The 16,879-nt window shown below is 52.9% G+C and overlaps 2 protein-coding genes and 1 long non-coding RNA gene across 8 annotated transcripts; 1 reads left to right on the forward strand and 2 right to left on the reverse strand.

Moving 5' to 3' along the window:
- Nucleotides 1-1,235: 1,235 nt before the first annotated feature.
- On the reverse strand, nucleotides 1,236-9,774 carry LOC134482676 (uncharacterized). Of its 6 annotated transcripts, none has more exons than XR_010059080.1 (4): nucleotides 9,411-9,774; nucleotides 8,589-8,852; nucleotides 6,437-6,569; nucleotides 1,236-3,501 (listed from the first exon to the last, which is right to left on the reverse strand). It is a non-coding gene; the product is annotated as an uncharacterized LOC134482676 (long non-coding RNA). The 6 variants fall into 6 exon arrangements; XR_010059078.1 differs by lacking the exon at nucleotides 1,236-3,501 and adding an exon at nucleotides 3,554-4,399; XR_010059082.1 differs by lacking the exons at nucleotides 1,236-3,501; nucleotides 6,437-6,569 and adding an exon at nucleotides 3,553-4,399.
- Nucleotides 9,775-9,896: 122 nt separating this feature from the next.
- Nucleotides 9,897-13,623, forward strand: Mxd3 (Max dimerization protein 3). The gene is made up of 6 exons (NM_145773.2): nucleotides 9,897-10,039; nucleotides 10,252-10,357; nucleotides 10,918-10,947; nucleotides 11,076-11,190; nucleotides 12,947-13,130; nucleotides 13,211-13,623. The coding sequence occupies exons 1-6, from the start codon at nucleotides 9,970-9,972 to the stop codon at nucleotides 13,324-13,326; spliced, it is 621 nt and encodes a 206-aa protein (NP_665716.2). The 5' UTR covers nucleotides 9,897-9,969; the 3' UTR covers nucleotides 13,327-13,623.
- A 192-nt stretch (nucleotides 13,624-13,815) lies between these two features.
- Prelid1 (PRELI domain containing 1) lies at nucleotides 13,816-16,856 on the reverse strand. Its single transcript, NM_001009636.1, has 5 exons — nucleotides 16,624-16,856; nucleotides 15,867-16,092; nucleotides 14,694-14,807; nucleotides 14,521-14,599; nucleotides 13,816-14,253 (listed from the first exon to the last, which is right to left on the reverse strand). Exons 1-5 carry the CDS (start codon nucleotides 16,713-16,715, stop codon nucleotides 14,111-14,113), a joined length of 654 nt encoding a protein of 217 aa, NP_001009636.1. The 5' UTR covers nucleotides 16,716-16,856; the 3' UTR covers nucleotides 13,816-14,110.
- Nucleotides 16,857-16,879: the final 23 nt, after the last annotated feature.

A 16,879-nucleotide genomic window follows, 5' to 3' on the forward strand; every position in this document is an offset into this window, starting at 1 on the left:
CTTCTGTCTGCCTTTGGAACAAGGCAGTGCCATGCCTGCCTGGATACTGCCATGCTTCCCACCGTGATGTTACTGCCTGTAAGCCAGCCCCAATAAACGTTGTCTTTTATGAGTTGCCTTGGCCATGGTGTCTCTTCACCGCAATAGAAACCCTAACTAAGACAAGTAGTGAGTGAGTGGCTTCTCCCGCATCCAGTGCATCCCTCCGTTGCTTCTGGGGCTGCTGTGAATGCGCTTCCTTTAGTGACCACACTTGGCAGAAATTGTGGGGCGCTCAGGAATTACAGGAAACCCTTCTACAGGCAGATCTGGTCTGCCCTCTGCTACAAAGTCTGATATTTCCCACTGAAGGCCAATTTTTTTTCTTCTCTGGTTTATATTTAGGCCTGGCCCATGTGCAGAAGGTGATGGCAGAGATCTCAGTGGTTAACACAGTCTAGGGAGACTGCCAATGACCACCCATTTATAACACAAAACAAGACAGAGTGGGAGGGGCCTGAGAGATGGCTCGGTGCTTAAGACTGAGCTTCCAAAGCACCAGGGTTTGGTTCCCAGCACCCATGTGGTAGGTAGCTCACTACATCTGTGACTCCAGTTCCAAGGGACCCAACACCCTCTCTGGCCTCCCTGGATACCAGGCGCATGATGCCCAGAGGTACATGCAGGCAGAACACCATACACATAAAATGATAAAACTTTGGGGGAAAAAATATACTAGGGCTGGAGAGATGGTTCAGTGGTTAGGAGCACTGACTGCTCTACCAAAGGTCCCGAGTTCAAATCCCAGCAACCACATGGTGGCGCACGACCAACTGTAATGAGATCTGATGCCCTCTTCTGGTGTGTCTGAAGACAGCTACAGTGTACTTACATATAATAAGTAAATAAATAAATCTTTTTTTTTTTTTTTTTGGTTCTTTTTTTCGGAGCTAGGGACCGAACCCAGGGCCTTGCGCTTCCTAGGCAAGCGCTCTACCACTGAGCTAAATCCCCAACCCCATAAATAAATCTTTTTAAAAAATATACTAATGTCATCCAAATCTTGTTGCCTACATGGGCATGGCTACCTATGTTCTGTCTTTCCTCCTTGGTGACCATCAGAGAAGACAAGCCTGTTAGGGTATTTGCTCCATGTGGCTCTTAATGAACTAGGACCCAGCATTCACTGGCTTTGGAGTAAAGCTAACCCATCCCTCTGACCTTCCCCCTCACATCTGTAATCTATAACAAAGGCAATTGGTAGGTGGCTGGCACACAGGGTGGGTGATTAACCACAGGTGCTCTCAACTCAGAGCGGGAACACTTTCCTCAGGTTGTTTTCTGTGTCAGAGAAACTAGAGTGAAGCAAAAAGAGGGACCCCTGGGGCAGGATGTGGCAGGAGAGGGGATGCCTGGGGTGGGCTGGGGCAGGAGAGGGGATGCCTGGGGTGGGGCAGAAGCAAAAACAGCTGGCAAGGAGTGAAGAAAAGGCTGGAGAGGCCAGAGAGTAAGAATTAAGAAGACAGTGGGGCTCCAGTTACAAATGTTTGCCCAAGGGAGCCCCAATTTCACCCTCCCACCCAGCAGGTCCTCCTTTGCCTGTAGCGGTTACTGGCAGAAACCCATCTACACCTGGCCCTGGGGCTTCTGTATCTGACATGAGTTTCCCGGCCCTAGCTTCATGCTACAGCACTGGATCTCAACCTGTGGGTCGAGACCCCTTGTGGGTTCAGTGACACTCTTACAGGGGTCACCTAAGACCAACACATATTTACATTATAGTTCACAACAGTATCAAGGTAACAGTTATGAAGGAGCAACAAAAATACTTTTATGGATGGGGTCACCTTGGCAGGAGGATCTGTACTAAGGGGTCCCAGCACCGGAAGGTTGGAACCACTGCTCTAGAGGCACAAGGCTGGGAAAACTAAAGTTTCCTTTAGAATCCACTAAGTAGACCGGTATGGTAGTCCCTGCAGAGACAGAGGCAGGCAGGAAGGCTTCTCTGAGTTTCAGACCAGTCAGGGTTGCAAAATGAGAGTCAGTCTCAAAAAACAAACAAAAATACCTAGTAAATATATGAAACACTGTCACAGAGGGTCCCCACTTTGTCAGGGACAGACAGGTCTGTAGAGGGGACATCCGCCAGACAGTCTAACTAAGGGAGACCCTGTCTGCTAGTCCACGAGCACTCTAAGGTCACCCACAGTGACAATGCCTTGAGACAGACACCCACAGATACTCTTGAAAGTGCCAAGGAGGAGCAAGGACAGACCTCCAGCAGCCATGTGGGTTCCAGACAAGCAACCAAAGTCTGTCAGGGGTGCCACAACCAAAGAGGCCTTCCTACAGAGACAGACCTTTCCCCGTGATCTTGCTACTGTGATAAGACACCATGACCAAGGCAACTTACAGAAGAAAGTGTACTGGTCAACAGGTAGCTCACACCCTTGGTCAGCACTGGGAAGGCAGAAGCCTGAGGATCTCTGAAGGTTCTAGGCCAACTTAGTCTACATAGTGAACCCCAGACCTGCCAAGACAATAGGGTGAAACCCTGTCTCCCAGATAAAAAAGGACTTTTGGGAGGGCTTACAGTTTTGGAGGACTAGAGTCCATGACCCTCATGACAGGAAGCATGGCGGCAGGCAGGCAGGATACTAGGGAAGTAGCCCGAGAGCTCACCTCTTCATCCACAAGCATGAGGCAGAGCAAGTTACCTGGGGTGGGCTGGGATTTTGAAAGCTCCTTCAAGGCTACACCTCCATCGAGGCCACACCTCCTAATCCTTCCTAAGCATTCAAACACATGAGCCTCTAGGGGCATTCTCACACAGCCCACCCCACCGACTTCACTTCAAAGTCGGGCAGGTCCTGCCTCAAAGCAAACTAGGAGTCACTTTCCCCCCTCTATACCAGAAAACTCCCAGTCTACTTGAGGCTGTGCATGCATTCTAGAACAGCTCGAGGAAAACAGTTAAAAAAGCGGAGCAAGTCTCCCCTTCCCACACGACCTACCCCCAGGTGCCCAAACTTGGCTATACACAGATCAAGGGCCCAAGAGCTGGCGGCAGGGTGGGGACTATAGCCGGTGTTTGCTACTTTGTGGGTTCTTCTTTCTGCCGCCCTTTCAACCGCCTAACACTAGACAGGAGGGAGAAGAAAATAGAGGGGGAAGGGGGGCGATGTCATTGACAGAGAGTTTCCTTCTGATTAGGAGCATCCAGTTCCTTGCAAGTTTGGTCTTTGCCTTCAAGATACCTAACTTGTTCTCCTGTTTCTTCTTTGTTCACGACTCCTTAACAAATCATGACCAGAAGCAATCAGTGACCAGCCACCAGTCCTGTCTCAGGAACCCTCTTCCTATATCAGGGCATGTATTTACCCTCTGAAAACTCCCCAGGATTCCAAAGGTCACAAAATCGCAGGAACTATCTGCAGCTGGCAAAATCACACTCCTGCTAGAGCACGAGGCAAATCATAGTCAACTGCTGTGGACGGTCAGAAGCAGCTCCATATCCCACACCTGGGGTTAAAATGAAAACACAGTCTTATATATTTGTTTTTTATTTTTATTTATTTTTTAAAAAAGATTTATTTGGGGGTTGGGGATTTAGCTCAGTGGTAGAGCGCTTGCCTAGGAAGTGCAAGGCCCTGGGTTCGGTCCCCAGCTCCGAAAAAAAAAAAAAAGAACCAAAAAAAAAAAAAAAAGATTTATTTAATGTATGAGTACTCTATCTGCATGTACACCTACAGGCCAGAAGAGGGCACCTGGTCCCATTACAGATGGTTGTGAGCCACCATGTGGTTGCTGGGAATTGAACTCAGGACCTCTGGAGGAGCAGCCAGTGCTCTTAACCGCTGAGCCATCTCCCCAGCCCATTCTGTGTTTTTAAAAGAAAGCAAACTTCTAAAATCGTCTCTACAAGGAAGCTGTAGAACAGACTGACCTTTCCCACCAACCTTTCCCAGTGTCTGCAGTGTCTGCCCTCTGCCACTCTTTCTCTCCAGGAAGATGATTGGTCCCGTTGCCTGGGGCTGACTGGGGGGTTTGTGGTGGGCATCGGGAGGTCCCTCTTGCTCAACCGGGGCCTTCAGTGTATGGGATAGGCCATGGCCACTTCTGGGTCCTTTTGCACAATTTTTAGCCAGAGATATGACCTTGAGTGGCGTTCCCTCCCAATGAGAGACCCCAGGAAATGTAACTGGGTGCTGGTCATCTAAGGAGTCACTGAACCCCATCCCTGGTCCACACAGCACAGACGACTGAAGACTGACCCCTTGGAATGGAAGGAAGCTAAGGCCAGCAGTCTGCAAGGTGGATGGGTGTTTGAGAGCGGCCCTGCGTTCTCCCCTTTCTGCGGTCGGTTCGGTTTAGACATCCACCTCCACGTCTTGTTGGTGTTGCTCCTCAAAATGTTTTCCTGCACAAGAAGCCAATGTCTCAGGAGCCCTGTTTCCCTTGTGTGCCCGTGCTCCTCTCTTTCACACACATGGGTTGTGAAACATGAGTTACAGTTGTGAGCTGCTGTGTGGATGCTTGGAATTCAACCTGGGTCCTCTTGGAAGGGAGTTACTTTTTTTTTTTTTTTTTTCCGGAGGAGCTGGGGACCGAACCCAGGGCCTTGCCCTTACTAGGCAAGCGCTCTACCACTGAGCTAAATCTCCAACCCATGTGTGTGGGAGTTCCCATGTGGGAGGAGGGATGTCACCCCAAACGCTGTCCTTTGACCTTCCGAGTGTGTCTGTGGCACCTTCATGCCTGTGTGTACACACACCTTTTGCTTTTCGAGGCACGGTTTCTCAGTGTAGCCCTGGCTGTCCTGGAGCTCACAGACACCCTCCTCTGAGATCCGGGATTAAAGGTTTTACCACCACCACCTTGCTTTTTAATTTTTTTCTTTTCTTTTCTTTTCTTTTTTTTTTTCCTTTGGATCTGGGGACCGAACCCAGGGCCTTGCGCTTCCTAGGCAAGCGCTCTACCACTGAGCTAAATCCCCAACCCCTTAATTTTTTTAATAACTTAATTATTTTATGTACATTGGTGTTTAGCCTGCATGTTGTCTCTGTGAGGGGACTGGATCCCCTGGAACAGGAGTTACAGTTGTGAGCTGCTGTGTGGATGCTTGGAATTCAACCTGGGTCCTCTTGGAAGGGAGTTACTTTTTTTTTTTTTTTTTTTTCTCCGGAGGAGCTGGGGACCGAACCCAGGGCCTTGCCCTTACTAGGCAAGCGCTCTACCACTGAGCTAAATCTCCAACCCCGGGAGTTACTCTTAACTGCTGAGCCGTCTCTCCAGGTCCCCTACACACTCTTTTTTACAAGGATCAACACTGTTTTCACTGTGGAAGGCACAACTAAATGGGGAAACCAGTGAAATAATTGTGTTAGAAATTGCTTGAGTTGGGGTTGGGGATTTAGCTCAGTGGTAGAGTGCTTGCCTAGGAAGCGCAAGGCCCTGGGTTCGGTCCCCAGCTCCGAAAAAAAGAAAAGAAAAAAAAAATTGCTTGAGTTTGTCTAGGACTGCAGTTAACAGTGTACTTCTGGCTTGGCTGCCCAAACAACAGCCCATGGCTGCCCCACAGAGAGGCTCCCGCTTGCCCCCCCTGCTCCATCTAGAGGATAAGTTTCCCTCCCAGCTTCCCGTCTTTGCAGGTCCTTGGCTAGAAGACACACTGCTGCAGACTCTGGCCCTGGTCACATGGTATCTTCCTGCATAAGTGTTTGTCTCCAGATTTCCTGTTTTGATGAAGACAGTCATATTCGGCCATGCTACAAGGATCTTACTTTAATTCTACAAGGCCCCGTTCCCAAAGGCAGCAACATCTGTTGTTGGGAAGTAGGACGTGAGCATGTCTTTTTGGGGGACACCTGAACTTGATCCGTGGTTAGAGGGGAGTCGGGGGAGATGGGGAAAACTGTGATTTGGGGGCTGGAGAGATAGCTCAACAGCTGAGAACACAGCACTCTTGTAAGGGACCTGGGTTCAGTCCTAGTCCCCACTTGGTGGCTCACAACCACGTGGAACTCTAGATTCAGGAGATTAGACCCTTCTGACCTCCTCTGCAGCCACCGGACATGCAGGTGGTGCACACATAAACACATAGGAACACACACATAAACACACACTCATATACTTCAAACAAACACATCTAAAAGCTACAGTAATAGGACCATCCAGTAGGGTTTTTTGTTTGTTTATCGGTTCTGGTTTGAAACAGGAAACGTGGATAGAACTGGTCCTCCATCCACATCCTTGGATCTCGGGTCTCTGCCTCTAACATGCTGTGGCTGATGCTGTAGGAAGTCAGGCCCACCGAGGCTGCACATTTCCTGCCTATTTCCCCCCAAGCCTACAGAGAACAGCAATATCCTAGTCTGCCTTCCCGTTGCTGTGGTAAAACATTCTGACAAAAAGCAACTTGGGGAAGGTGAAGGGGTTTATTTCACCTTCTACTTACAGTCCTTCACTGAGGGAAGACAGGGCAGGACCGCGGAGGAACGATGCTCACTGGCTTGCCATGAAGACATGGCCCGCTCAGCTTACACAGCCCAGGCCCACGTGCTTAGGGACGGAACCAGGCGCAGGCCAATCTGATGGAGGTAAAAGGAGAGAATCCAAGGCTGAGGGGCGGTGACACGAGACAGGAAGGGGTGAAGGAGCTGGTAAATGTGGGATGAAATAGGAAAGTCTCTGCTGTTGCTTTGCCAAAGGAATTGCTGACCCTGTACTTGCTAGGCAAGTGCTCTACCATTAAGGTCCACCCCCAGCTGCAGGGAACATTCGTGATACGTAAAGCTACTGGGGTAACTCAGTGGGTCAGCTCACTTCTACGAACATGTGAGGTCGCAGGTTCAATCCCCAGCACATGCATGTGCGCACACACGCTGGGTCTAATGACGTGACTTAGGAAGCAGAACGTGTAGGAATAAAGTACGCCACCACTGGGAAGAAAGGCTGTCAAGAAGCAAATGGAGGGCTGGAGAGATGGCTCAGTGGTTAAGAGCACTGACTGCTCTTCCAGAGGTCCTGAGTTCAAATCCCAGCAAACACATGGTGGCTCACAACCATCTGTAATGGGATCTGATGCCCTCTTCTGGTGTGTCTGAAGAGAGCAACAGTGTACTTATATAGATTTAAAGGTTTATTTAAATCTATACGAGTATTCAAACCTCACTGGCGCAGGCTAGGGCAATGAAGCCGCAGTTAGGAGTCGGACGCTCTTCCAGAATCTAATAGGGTGGGAGTCCAGCATCCACAGTGGCTCACAAGCACCTGTGTGTCTAGCTCTGGCCTCCAGGGCACTAGGCACACACATGGTGCACAGACACACAAGGAGGCAAAATACTCAAAAATAATAATAAAAGTCTACTTGAAAGAGGTACAGTTCAGGGGTTGGGGATTTAGCTCAGTGGTAGAGCGCTTGCCTAGCAACTGCAAAGCCCTGGGTTCAGTCCCCAGCTCCGAAAAAAAAGAAAAAAAAAAAAAGGTACAGTTCAGAAGCCTCCTACAGCGCCACTGGGCTGTGCCACCCTGACAGGCTGGGGTGACATTCCCAGGTGCCCTCTGAGTTGGGTGTTCCTGTCCAGCCAGCATAGATGTTTTTCCTCAGTCCTGTGTTCCCCTGCTACTGGGCCACAGTCTGGCGGAAGAGCTGACCTCAAGGGGGCACAGGGCCCTTGGTGTTTTTAGACAGTGCAAAGGAGGAGAGAGGCCTGGGGGTTCCTGGAGCGTGTGGCATTTGAGCACAGCTGGTATGGGCAGGGAGTGGGCGAGGGCAGGATCTGTGTGCTGTGAGGCGGGGAGGGGCACTGCCCAGCTCCAGCTTGAACCCAATGCGTGTTGGACCCCCCACAGGATGTACCATCCAGGGCATCCGTTCTACTGCAGCAAAGGGAAACTGACTGAAAGGGAGTCCAGTGTCTGAGTCCGGTCCCCACACCTGCAAAGAGGACTGGAGGGTTCTGGGGACAGGGACAGCAGGGCTATATCCTGAATCCTCTGTAGCGGTCGGTGGAAGGCTGCCTTCCTTGGGGTTACAAGGCACAAGTCCATTTGGACATTAGCATCTGACAGAGTCCAACAAGGTAAGACAGCCCACTCCAATTACTGTGGCTGACAGGCCAGTGGATGGTCCCCAGGCAGCACAGGACCCAGGGGACCAGGGACAGGGCCTCTTTCAGGTCACTGGAGCATCTGTTGACCTGGGTCTGGCATGTACTTGCTGGAACACTGTCTTGAGGGTGCTTCGTCTCCGCACCTCACCTTTTCCCTAGGAAGTGTTACTCTTGCCTGCTCTGGCCTGTGGCCCCGACCCATATTCATGGGCCAGGCTGACCTCTAACGGCACCTTTCAGCCAGGCTGTTCCCTACAGCTCCTAGGATGATGTTTCTAGGACTGGTGTGGTCACTCAGCTCCTCTCCAGTGCCGGCCTTACTTACATTACCCTGCCTTCCTTCTGCTGGACCTTTCCTTGGAGAACAATTTTGTCTCCATCCTGCTCTGAGGCCAAAGTCTCCTGGGTACTGTTATGATGAGATTTGTGCCTGCATTGAGTGTGTGCTGTCTTAGAGAAACAAGATTAGGTACTCGCTGGCTACATGGTGCTCACCTGAAATCCTGGCATTTGGGAGTGGGAAGGAATATCAGGAAGTCGCCATCTTTGGTTACATAGCAAGTTTGAAGCGAGATTGTTGCAAATGAGATCCTGTGTCAATTCCTCCTCTCTCTCTTCCAAGGGGAATTACATCCCGAAGTCACGTGAGCATTAGGGGTCATCCCCCTGTTCTGTGCCTGGGCGGATCTTCCGGTGTTTCTCTCCATAGCTACAGTGCCTTTGTTTCAGTCTACAAACTGTTACACAGTAACTGCAACTCTTGGAGAGAAAAAAAAAAAAAGGGTTGGTGATTTCTCTGGCGATGACTTTTAAGAGAGCCTTTTTGGAAGGGGCCTGATTGGCGCGTGTCTGGGCTTACCTAGACCATCTTTTCATACCCCCCAACCCGCGCCCTCCCATCTCTAGTCCAGCGGACTCTGAGAAATCCCCTCCATTCCTGACTCAGGTATGGTTACCCCTGGTTACCCACCAGATGGCTAGGAGAGCCTTGTTCTAGATGGGCTTCCCATGGGCCGTCTGGTTGCAATGGCCCTAATGAGATGGTTGTTTGCTTGCTGGGCAATACATAGGCATTAGCTCTAACCCCTCCGCAAGGCTGTCTCACGTTCCCGAGTTGTCACACCTAGCAGCGACCGCGGAGGAGCTCCAGAACCCGGGGCGAACCCAGGGCGAGATGGTGTGTTTCATGCCCTGGCTTCGGAAGCTGTTAACAACAGACGTTTTCCCGACGACACTAACCTCCCTGCAAATGACGGGAGAACCGGGAGGGATTCCCATTCGAGGACCAACGAGGGGCAGATGCGGGGCGGCCCCTACCTTGTCCAGCGTCCTGGCCCCAAGACAGGCGCGTGCGCATCGCCATCTCTCACCGCTCGCCCCCGCCCTCCTCGTCCGGGTTTTCAAATTTGAAACCTGCGGCTTTTCCCGCCCGAGCGGGGCCCCCGCGGCGGGAGAGGGCGGGACCGCGCGCCAGCCAACCCAGTCTCTGAGGCTCGTGTCCCGCCCCGAGGATGTGGCCGCGCCCCGCGCACGTGCAGCCCAGGCCCGCGCCTGCAAGGACCCGCGCGACTGCTTGTCGCGGGAGCCGGGCAGCTCGCAGCACCCAATGTCCAGGCTGCTCGGCCCGGCGGAGGGCTCGTCCCCAGAGCGCCGAGCTGCAGCCCGGGTCAGACTGGGCGGGAAGAGGCTGGCTGGGCGGGGTTGGGCGGGGCGGACGCAGTTCCCAGGGGCGGGGCGGAGGCGGGGCCGGGGCGGGGCGGCCGGGGCGGGGCGGGCCCTCTACTAGTGGCACCGTGTCAGTTACATTGAAACAAAAGTGGTAACGCGGCTGCCAGGGCCAGCATCCCTATCCCGCTCGCCGTCGGCTGTCGCCGACATGGAACCCGTGGCTAGCAACATCCAGGTCCTGCTGCAGGCAGCGGAGTTCCTGGAGAGGCGCGAGAGAGGTGAGGACTGACCCCGCGCCCGGGCTGCATTTGGCTCCCAACTTGGATGGAGCGCGGCTCGAGGGCAGCTAGCGCGCTGCTGCCCGCACATCCATAGGAGTTCGTAGGCAGCCGGGCATGGAGTGACTGGGGAGATCCTGGCGCCAAAAGCCTTTCCTTGACTACGCCGTGCCAGGGGCTCCAGCTGACGGGCTGTGTTCTCTCTCTGGCAGAGGCGGAGCACGGTTATGCGTCCCTGTGTCCACACCACAGTCCCGGGACCGTATGCAGGAGGAGGAAGGCACCCCTGCAAGCTCCTGGCGCGCTCAACAGTGGGCGGTGAGCAGGGATGGGGCAGTGTAAGGAGGGATGCTGATCCTTAGCTGGCCCGTCTAATTCTCCTCACTTGTTTGCTCTTCTGGGCCAGGTACCCTGCTCCCTCTGCCTTTTCTACACACACACACACACACACACACACACACACACACACACACACACACACGAACGCACTCCCCTACAGGCCTCTGCTCTGCTTTTCTGTCCTTTTGCATATTCTGTTCCTTTTAAATGGTTTTCCCTCCTACTGATTTCTCTGGCAGGCTTGGTTTTTTTTTTTTGTTTTTGTTTTGATCAAGTATCACATCTTTCCGGGGGACCTGTCTTGCCTGGCTGTCAGGGGGAGACCCTGCAAGTACCTGGGCAAGTGTCCTGTATCTTTCGGTGTGTGTGTGTGTGTGTGTTTGATTCCTTTTGCCACTACCTGGGGTTTGGTGTCCTAAATGAGCCTAGACCCCCACGAAAGCCTTACTTGGCACAGGTAGTGAGTTTGGAGCTGTACCTAAGGCTGAGGCTTTGCACAGCACAAGCTGCCCCTCACCTCTCCCCCTTGGCATTTGCAGGCATGTGCACAATGAGCTGGAGAAACGGAGGTGAGTCCCACCTGGCCCCCAACAGTACCAGGTCCCAAGGACCATCTCTCTCAGACCTTCCCTCCCTGGCCATCCCTCTGCCTGGGGAGGTGGGGCTGAAACTGCCCTCCAGACTCCTTCCCCTGCAGGAGAGCCCAGCTGAAGCGGTGCTTAGAGCAACTGAGGCAGCAGATGCCCTTGGGAGTTGACCATACCCGATATACTACACTGAGCCTGCTGCGCAGGGCCAGGATGCACATCCAGGTAAAGAGCTGCCTGCTGTCCCCAGTGTGCCTGTGAGACAGCGTCGTGCTGTGGATGGCTTGGCTGGAGAGCTGCCTCCATTCTGTGTGCCTCGAGGCAACCCTGTGCTTTTAGTTCTCGAACCCATCTTAAGTGGAAGAAAAGCAGAACGCGGGGCTGCTCTGGCGCGCTGTGAACGGTCCTTTTGTTCTGGTTAATATTACTTAAGTCTTAGCTGTGAGACCTTGGACGAGTCTGTTTCCTGTTGGGTTCAGCAGGGAGTAGATGGCTGGTGAAAATACTGTCTTTAAGCCAGGTGATTTGGCAGATCGCAGAGGGCTGGTACTAGCCTCTCCTCCTGTCTTCAGGGCTTACTGGTTTGGGTTCTGCTGGTCTTGCGGGGGGTGGGGAGGTGAGGTGGGAGGGCTTGGAGGCAAAGTACAAGTGAACTTGGCCTTGCTGCTGCTTGAGTGGAATTGCAGGCCCCCTGGTGGACAGGACTGGGTATGCAGACGCCAAGGCTTCGGCTCTGCGGACCATGTGGGCGTGTTAGAAGCTACCTTGGCAACACAAAAGACTGTTTCCTGCTTTCTGGGCCCATCTGAGGGAAGGAAACGGCGACAGTCAGATTGAAGGGACAGCAGACCGAGAGGCAGATTCAGTCCTAACGCCTGTCCTGTTTCTCGGTGTTTATTATGCACCTCCCTGTCAGGCTCTTTCCAAGAGCCGGGCACAGTCAGTGCCATTCCTGTTCAGCACATGTCTGCGCTGTCACATACGTGCCTGTGTCACTTCCAGTTGTCCTGGTTCTCATGTAGGCTTAGGTTTCTCCCATGGAGATTGTTCGACCTCATTTTCAAGTAGATGAAATGTGCTACCCAGAGGGGTTGACTGGCACCTGGGCATCAGCCGTTTCTTGGGCAGCTTCTCCTGAGCTGCCTTCTACTCTGCGTGCACATCTACGGAGGCTGAGGCCGTCTCGAGCTGGGATCCCTGATGGGACACAGCCTCACTTCCCGCTTCCTGTGAAACTCAAGCCTCTCCCTAATGCAAGCCTTGCTTTTCTGGGCTCTAAGCGGTCTCATGGCAGCTTTAAAGGCTTCTCTCCTGGCCAACCAGAGACAAAGCTGGACTCTGCAACTTCCCAGGGTCCCTCTGCCTTGATGGTACCCAGCCCTGTAGCTTAGTCTAGGTGAGGACATGTATTCTTTTGTACCTTGTCCTGAGTGCTCTGGCTTATTCTCCCCTTGTATTTTTTAAAACAAACAAGCCAAAATTCTTTGTATGGGTTAAGAATCAAACCTAGAGCCCAGCAAGTGCTAACGAGCGCCTCCAGGTGTCGTCTCTTTGTCTCGTATCTCGATGCAGTTCAGTTGGCAGCACTTCACAGTACTTGATGTGAGAAAACTTGGCTCTCCATTATTCAAAGAAATGGAGATCAGATACTGTGAGGTCTGTGGCCATGGGTGCAGTGGGGGGAAAACCTAGGTGTGGCCACATCCTTCAGTTTTGCTTGTCAGGATGCCACAGTCCCCAAGTTTGTACTGACATTATACTCCACTCCATTGTATTACGTGACTAGGCCCTAAGGACATCTGAAATTGGGGCACCCTGCCATCCATACTCATACAGACAACTCTCTAGATATTGAAGGGCAGGAGGTGGTAACCTCTGGAGGTCATGAAACCGCCTTGGGTGGGGTTATGTGGCTGCCTGTCTGATGTAGACAAAAGCCCTGGGCAGCTGACCCTGGTCCCTGCCCCTGTGGGTTCTGCAGAAGCTGGAGGAGCAGGAGCAGCAGGCCCAGCGGCTCAAGGAGAAGCTTCGGAGCAGACAGCAGAGCCTGCAGCAGCAGTTGGAGCAGCTCCAGGGGCTGCTGGGAGTGAGAGAGCGGGACCGGCTGAGAGCTGACAGCCTCGATTCTTCAGGCCTGTCCTCTGAGCGCTTTGACTCGGACCAAGGTGCGGTGTATGCCCTGGAAGGGACGAGGCTGGGGTGGGTCGCATGTGCTGCTGAGTTCCTGACTGGCTTCTCCTTGCAGAGGATCTGGAGGTGGATGTGGAAAGCCTGGTGTTTGGGACTGAGACGGAGCTCCTACAGAGCTTCAGCGCTGGGCAGGAGCACAGCTACTCACACAGCACTGGCACCTGGCTATGATGCCCGCCGCCGGAGTGGCCTGTACTCTCTCTGGACTGAACCCGCCAGTCAGTGGCTCACAGCCACGTGTCGAAGTGACAATAAAGCCATCACCGTGTGGGAGCAGATTCTGGACTCTGCTGCACAGCTTGAGCCTGGGCTACCCTCCCCACCCCCAGGGGATTTTATGTAGCGCTTGGCTCTGCTCTGCTGCTCCCCACAGGGACCAGAGGCCTGTAAACTTCTTGTTCCTGGGCAAAGCCCCAGGCCTCTGCCCATATATACCGCACAGTATTTTCATTAAAATCCTCTTTCATAAGTTCCTGTCCGTGGTTTTGCCCGATGAGATGAAGGAAGTCGCAGCTACAACTGGAAAAGAGGAAGTAAGACCTGTGGCTGGCAAGCAGGGTCACGTGAGAGGCGGCTGCTCTGCCGTCCTGGTGCTGATCTGAGGCAGAGATGCGAGTGCCTGAGCTCCAGACTCAAACCAAAGCTATCCGACTCCAGAACTGGGGCAGTCAAATCATGTGTTTATTGAGTGCCTGTTATGTGCTAAATATTGTTCAGGGGACGTGGGACCCAGCAGAGGACACGGGGAGTCCTGCCCTCGTGGAGCGTACAGTCTATTGCACTGCTGTGACCTTGGGCAAGTCACTGCACCCCTCGACCGGCCCAGCAGATAGACCTGGACGTGGTGCAGATGCTGACCAGGACAGCGCTCTGACCCACCACCCCAGACAGCAGAGAGGGCTGCAGGTTCATCTTTAATAATCAAGTACACGGGGGAGGAGGGAGAGGAAGAGGGCTATACGAGCTGCTGCTGCTGCTGCTTGGTGGCGGCCTTGTTGGCCAGGTCCTTGGCCTTCTCTGTAGCTGCCAGTGCGGTCTCCTTTGCTTTCTCTTTGGCCTCCTTGGCTGTCTCAACAAGTGTTTTTGAAGGGGCCTCACCTGTGGCAATGACAGGGGCTGGCTTCAGATGGTGCCCAGAAGACCCATCCAACCCCTCATCAACCTCGGCAGTCACTGTTGAAGGGCCCGGCTTCTTAGGAATAGTTGGAGCCCCCTGTTCCTGACCCTCCAGCCCTTCCGGGCACACATAAAGAGTCTCAGACTAAGACTGGCCCCATGCTTCATTGGTTAAGCAGAGGTAGGACCGCTCCAGCTATTGGTAGTGCGGGTCCTCCCGATTCCTGAAACAGTGTCTAGGGCTCTCACCTTGTAGCTTGGCCAGGATGTATTCAAAGCCCTTCATTGTCTTGGTCACATTGCTTTTGAACCGGGCAAGACCAAATTCCTGGAAGGAGGAGAATGATGGGAGAGTTGCTCAATGACCCAGGGCCCGGCCCAGCACGGCCTGGCCCAGCCCAGCCCAGCCCCCAACCTCTTACCTGGACAGCTCTGGAGACACCAAATAAGCTAGAGGAGACCCAGGCCTCCCGACGGATTTCGGTCCAGCCGCTATTGTCAGAGTTCACACAGTAAACACATCGTTCCTCCACCACCTTCAAGGGAAGTCAGGCTGAGCACCCTGAAGGGGCACGCTCAGACAAGCTAGCACCATATTCCTGCACTCAACATCGGGTGAGTTCCTGCCCCCACAAAGTTCTTCCCATTTTGTATCTCAGGCCCGGAGAGAGGCTGTTCTGCCTCTATAACCTCAATGCTGACCCTTTGAAGTAGAACGCAGTTTCCTGGGATCAGCGGCTATTCCACCCTGATCCAGGGCTTTGCTTGGGGCCTCTGGATATAGAGGTGAACAGTGTTTCTCATCTGCTTTCTCCCCTCTGAGCTTCCTGATAGTGTGTGTGTGTGTGTGTTCTCGTCCCCTCCCCCCCAATAATGACAGCTTTTATTATCAAAGGGTGTGGGAGCCTCCTGAAGAACGTGAAGAGAAGTCACAAACACACCACTGTGTTACCAAGCAGAGCTCTCAGCTGAGGTGACTTCAGACAGTGCCGGGCAGGAAAGGGTGCCTTCCTCACATTGTGCCCGTGAGGGGCACATCTTTATAAAGCTTTTCTTTTGCAAAACACACAATTCCCACCTCTCAAGTTTACAGAAGCTGAGAAAGAATCATCTCGAAGCTTGAAGGTTAGTCACACAGGCAAATGACACTCTGAATATCCCCAAACATGGGATTTCAAGCCTTCCGAAGGATCCAAGGAACATGATGCATCCCCTCAAATCTCATGCAGAAACTGAGGCACATTCCAGACACCTCCAAGCCTTGATGGAAGTCACTGTCTCCCTTTGTCACCCAGTATAACTCCTGAAAGCCTATGTATGTATGTATGTATGTATGTATGTATGTATGTATGTATGTATGTCACCAACCGACTGCTCTGTGTACAGCACTTGTAACAAGCTTTGAAAATGGGTGTCTTTCCCCACCATCTGAGAGCCGAGGGGCAGTCCCGGAGAATCCAACCACTCAAAAAGGATAGACCAATCTAAGGGCAGAACTCTACAGATGAGGCCCGCCTCTGGCCGCAGAAGTTCCCACAATTCTCCAGCCTGAAATCTGAAGGGCAACTATTTTGAGGAACCAAAGGAAGTCTCACCATCAGCCGGGCGTGGTTGATGTTCCAAGTGAAGGTGGTCATGGTCTGATTCTGTGGGTCCACAATCGAGTCCTCCAGGATGTACACCGAGTGAGCAACGTTGGCGGGAAACAGTCGCTCTGCCCAACGTGGCATCCTGTTGGTCTTGGTCAGGAGTCTCCGGGACAGAAGCTTCTGGTCAGGGGTCACCTCCCGGTGCACTATGTCTTCGGTTAAGACATGTTTGCTGCAAGTGTTAAAATGCAGATGATTCTCAGGAAATGTCTACGGGTTACTATTTAGAGCCTCCAGGTCATGGCTTCCTGCAATCTTACAGAGTGATCTGTACCCAGGTTCGGAATTAGAGTGCAATGAACCTATCCCCGGGCAAATTCCAACTCCCTCCTCCACCCTGACATGGATTCTGTGGCTTTCCAAATCGAGCAAAATCTCAAGAATTATACCACTAGAGAGCGCCACCAGCAGGTGAGCAAGCCATCGTCAGGATTTCAGGCCCCGAAATACCTACCGCTCAACTCTTCCTGTCTCCCTAGGACCGACCGCAAAATAGAAATCTAGAGCCTAATATAAACCACGATCTACAACCTTGCAGACTTGGCCTGATCTTAATCCTATAAGGACTTTGTGCCATAACTGTGGCCACAGTCACCGGAGATAGCTCACATCGGACTTTCTGTTCTAGTTTTTCACGGCTCCACTATTCAAGGACAGCCAAATGGAGAGAGGAGGGCGACTGGCTCTACCTACCACCACGTACCTATAGGGATTCGGGTACCGTTGCCAGAAGGCAGCGAACACTTGGTCCCAGGAACTTCGGAGCACGCTCTGGCCCAGGAAATACTTCACCATCGTCCCGACCCGGGCGGGCTCAGCACCCGTGCAGCATCAGGGTGAAGAGCCCGGGGGTGGGGAGGGCACGTGGCAAGGCGCACGCCCGCCAGGCTCGCAGCTCAATCACCGCGGCGCCGCGCCCAGGTCCCTACCGCCGCCATGAGAGGCTATAGGACTGCGCG

Source organism: Rattus norvegicus, chromosome 17, assembly GCF_036323735.1.
Source record: "Rattus norvegicus strain BN/NHsdMcwi chromosome 17, GRCr8, whole genome shotgun sequence".
Taxonomy (NCBI): Eukaryota; Metazoa; Chordata; class Mammalia; order Rodentia; family Muridae; genus Rattus; species Rattus norvegicus.

Excerpts from the sequence above, each read along its gene's own strand:
- Mxd3 (NM_145773.2), top strand. The coding sequence starts at position 9,970 with ATGGAACCCGTGGCTAGCAACATCCAGGTCCTGCTGCAGGCAGCGGAG. Across the intron at positions 10,040-10,251 it reads CCTGGAGAGGCGCGAGAGAG|AGGCGGAGCACGGTTATGCG; the intron begins GTGAGGACTGAC and ends TCTCTCTGGCAG. Across the intron at positions 13,131-13,210 it reads GCGCTTTGACTCGGACCAAG|AGGATCTGGAGGTGGATGTG; the intron begins GTGCGGTGTATG and ends TTCTCCTTGCAG.
- Prelid1 (NM_001009636.1), bottom strand. The coding sequence starts at position 16,715 with ATGGTGAAGTATTTCCTGGGCCAGAGCGTGCTCCGAAGTTCCTGGGAC. Across the intron at positions 14,808-15,866 it reads TCAACCACGCCCGGCTGATG|GTGGTGGAGGAACGATGTGT; the intron begins GTGAGACTTCCT and ends CTTCCCTTGAAG. Across the intron at positions 14,600-14,693 it reads GTGTCTCCAGAGCTGTCCAG|GAATTTGGTCTTGCCCGGTT; the intron begins GTAAGAGGTTGG and ends TCCTCCTTCCAG.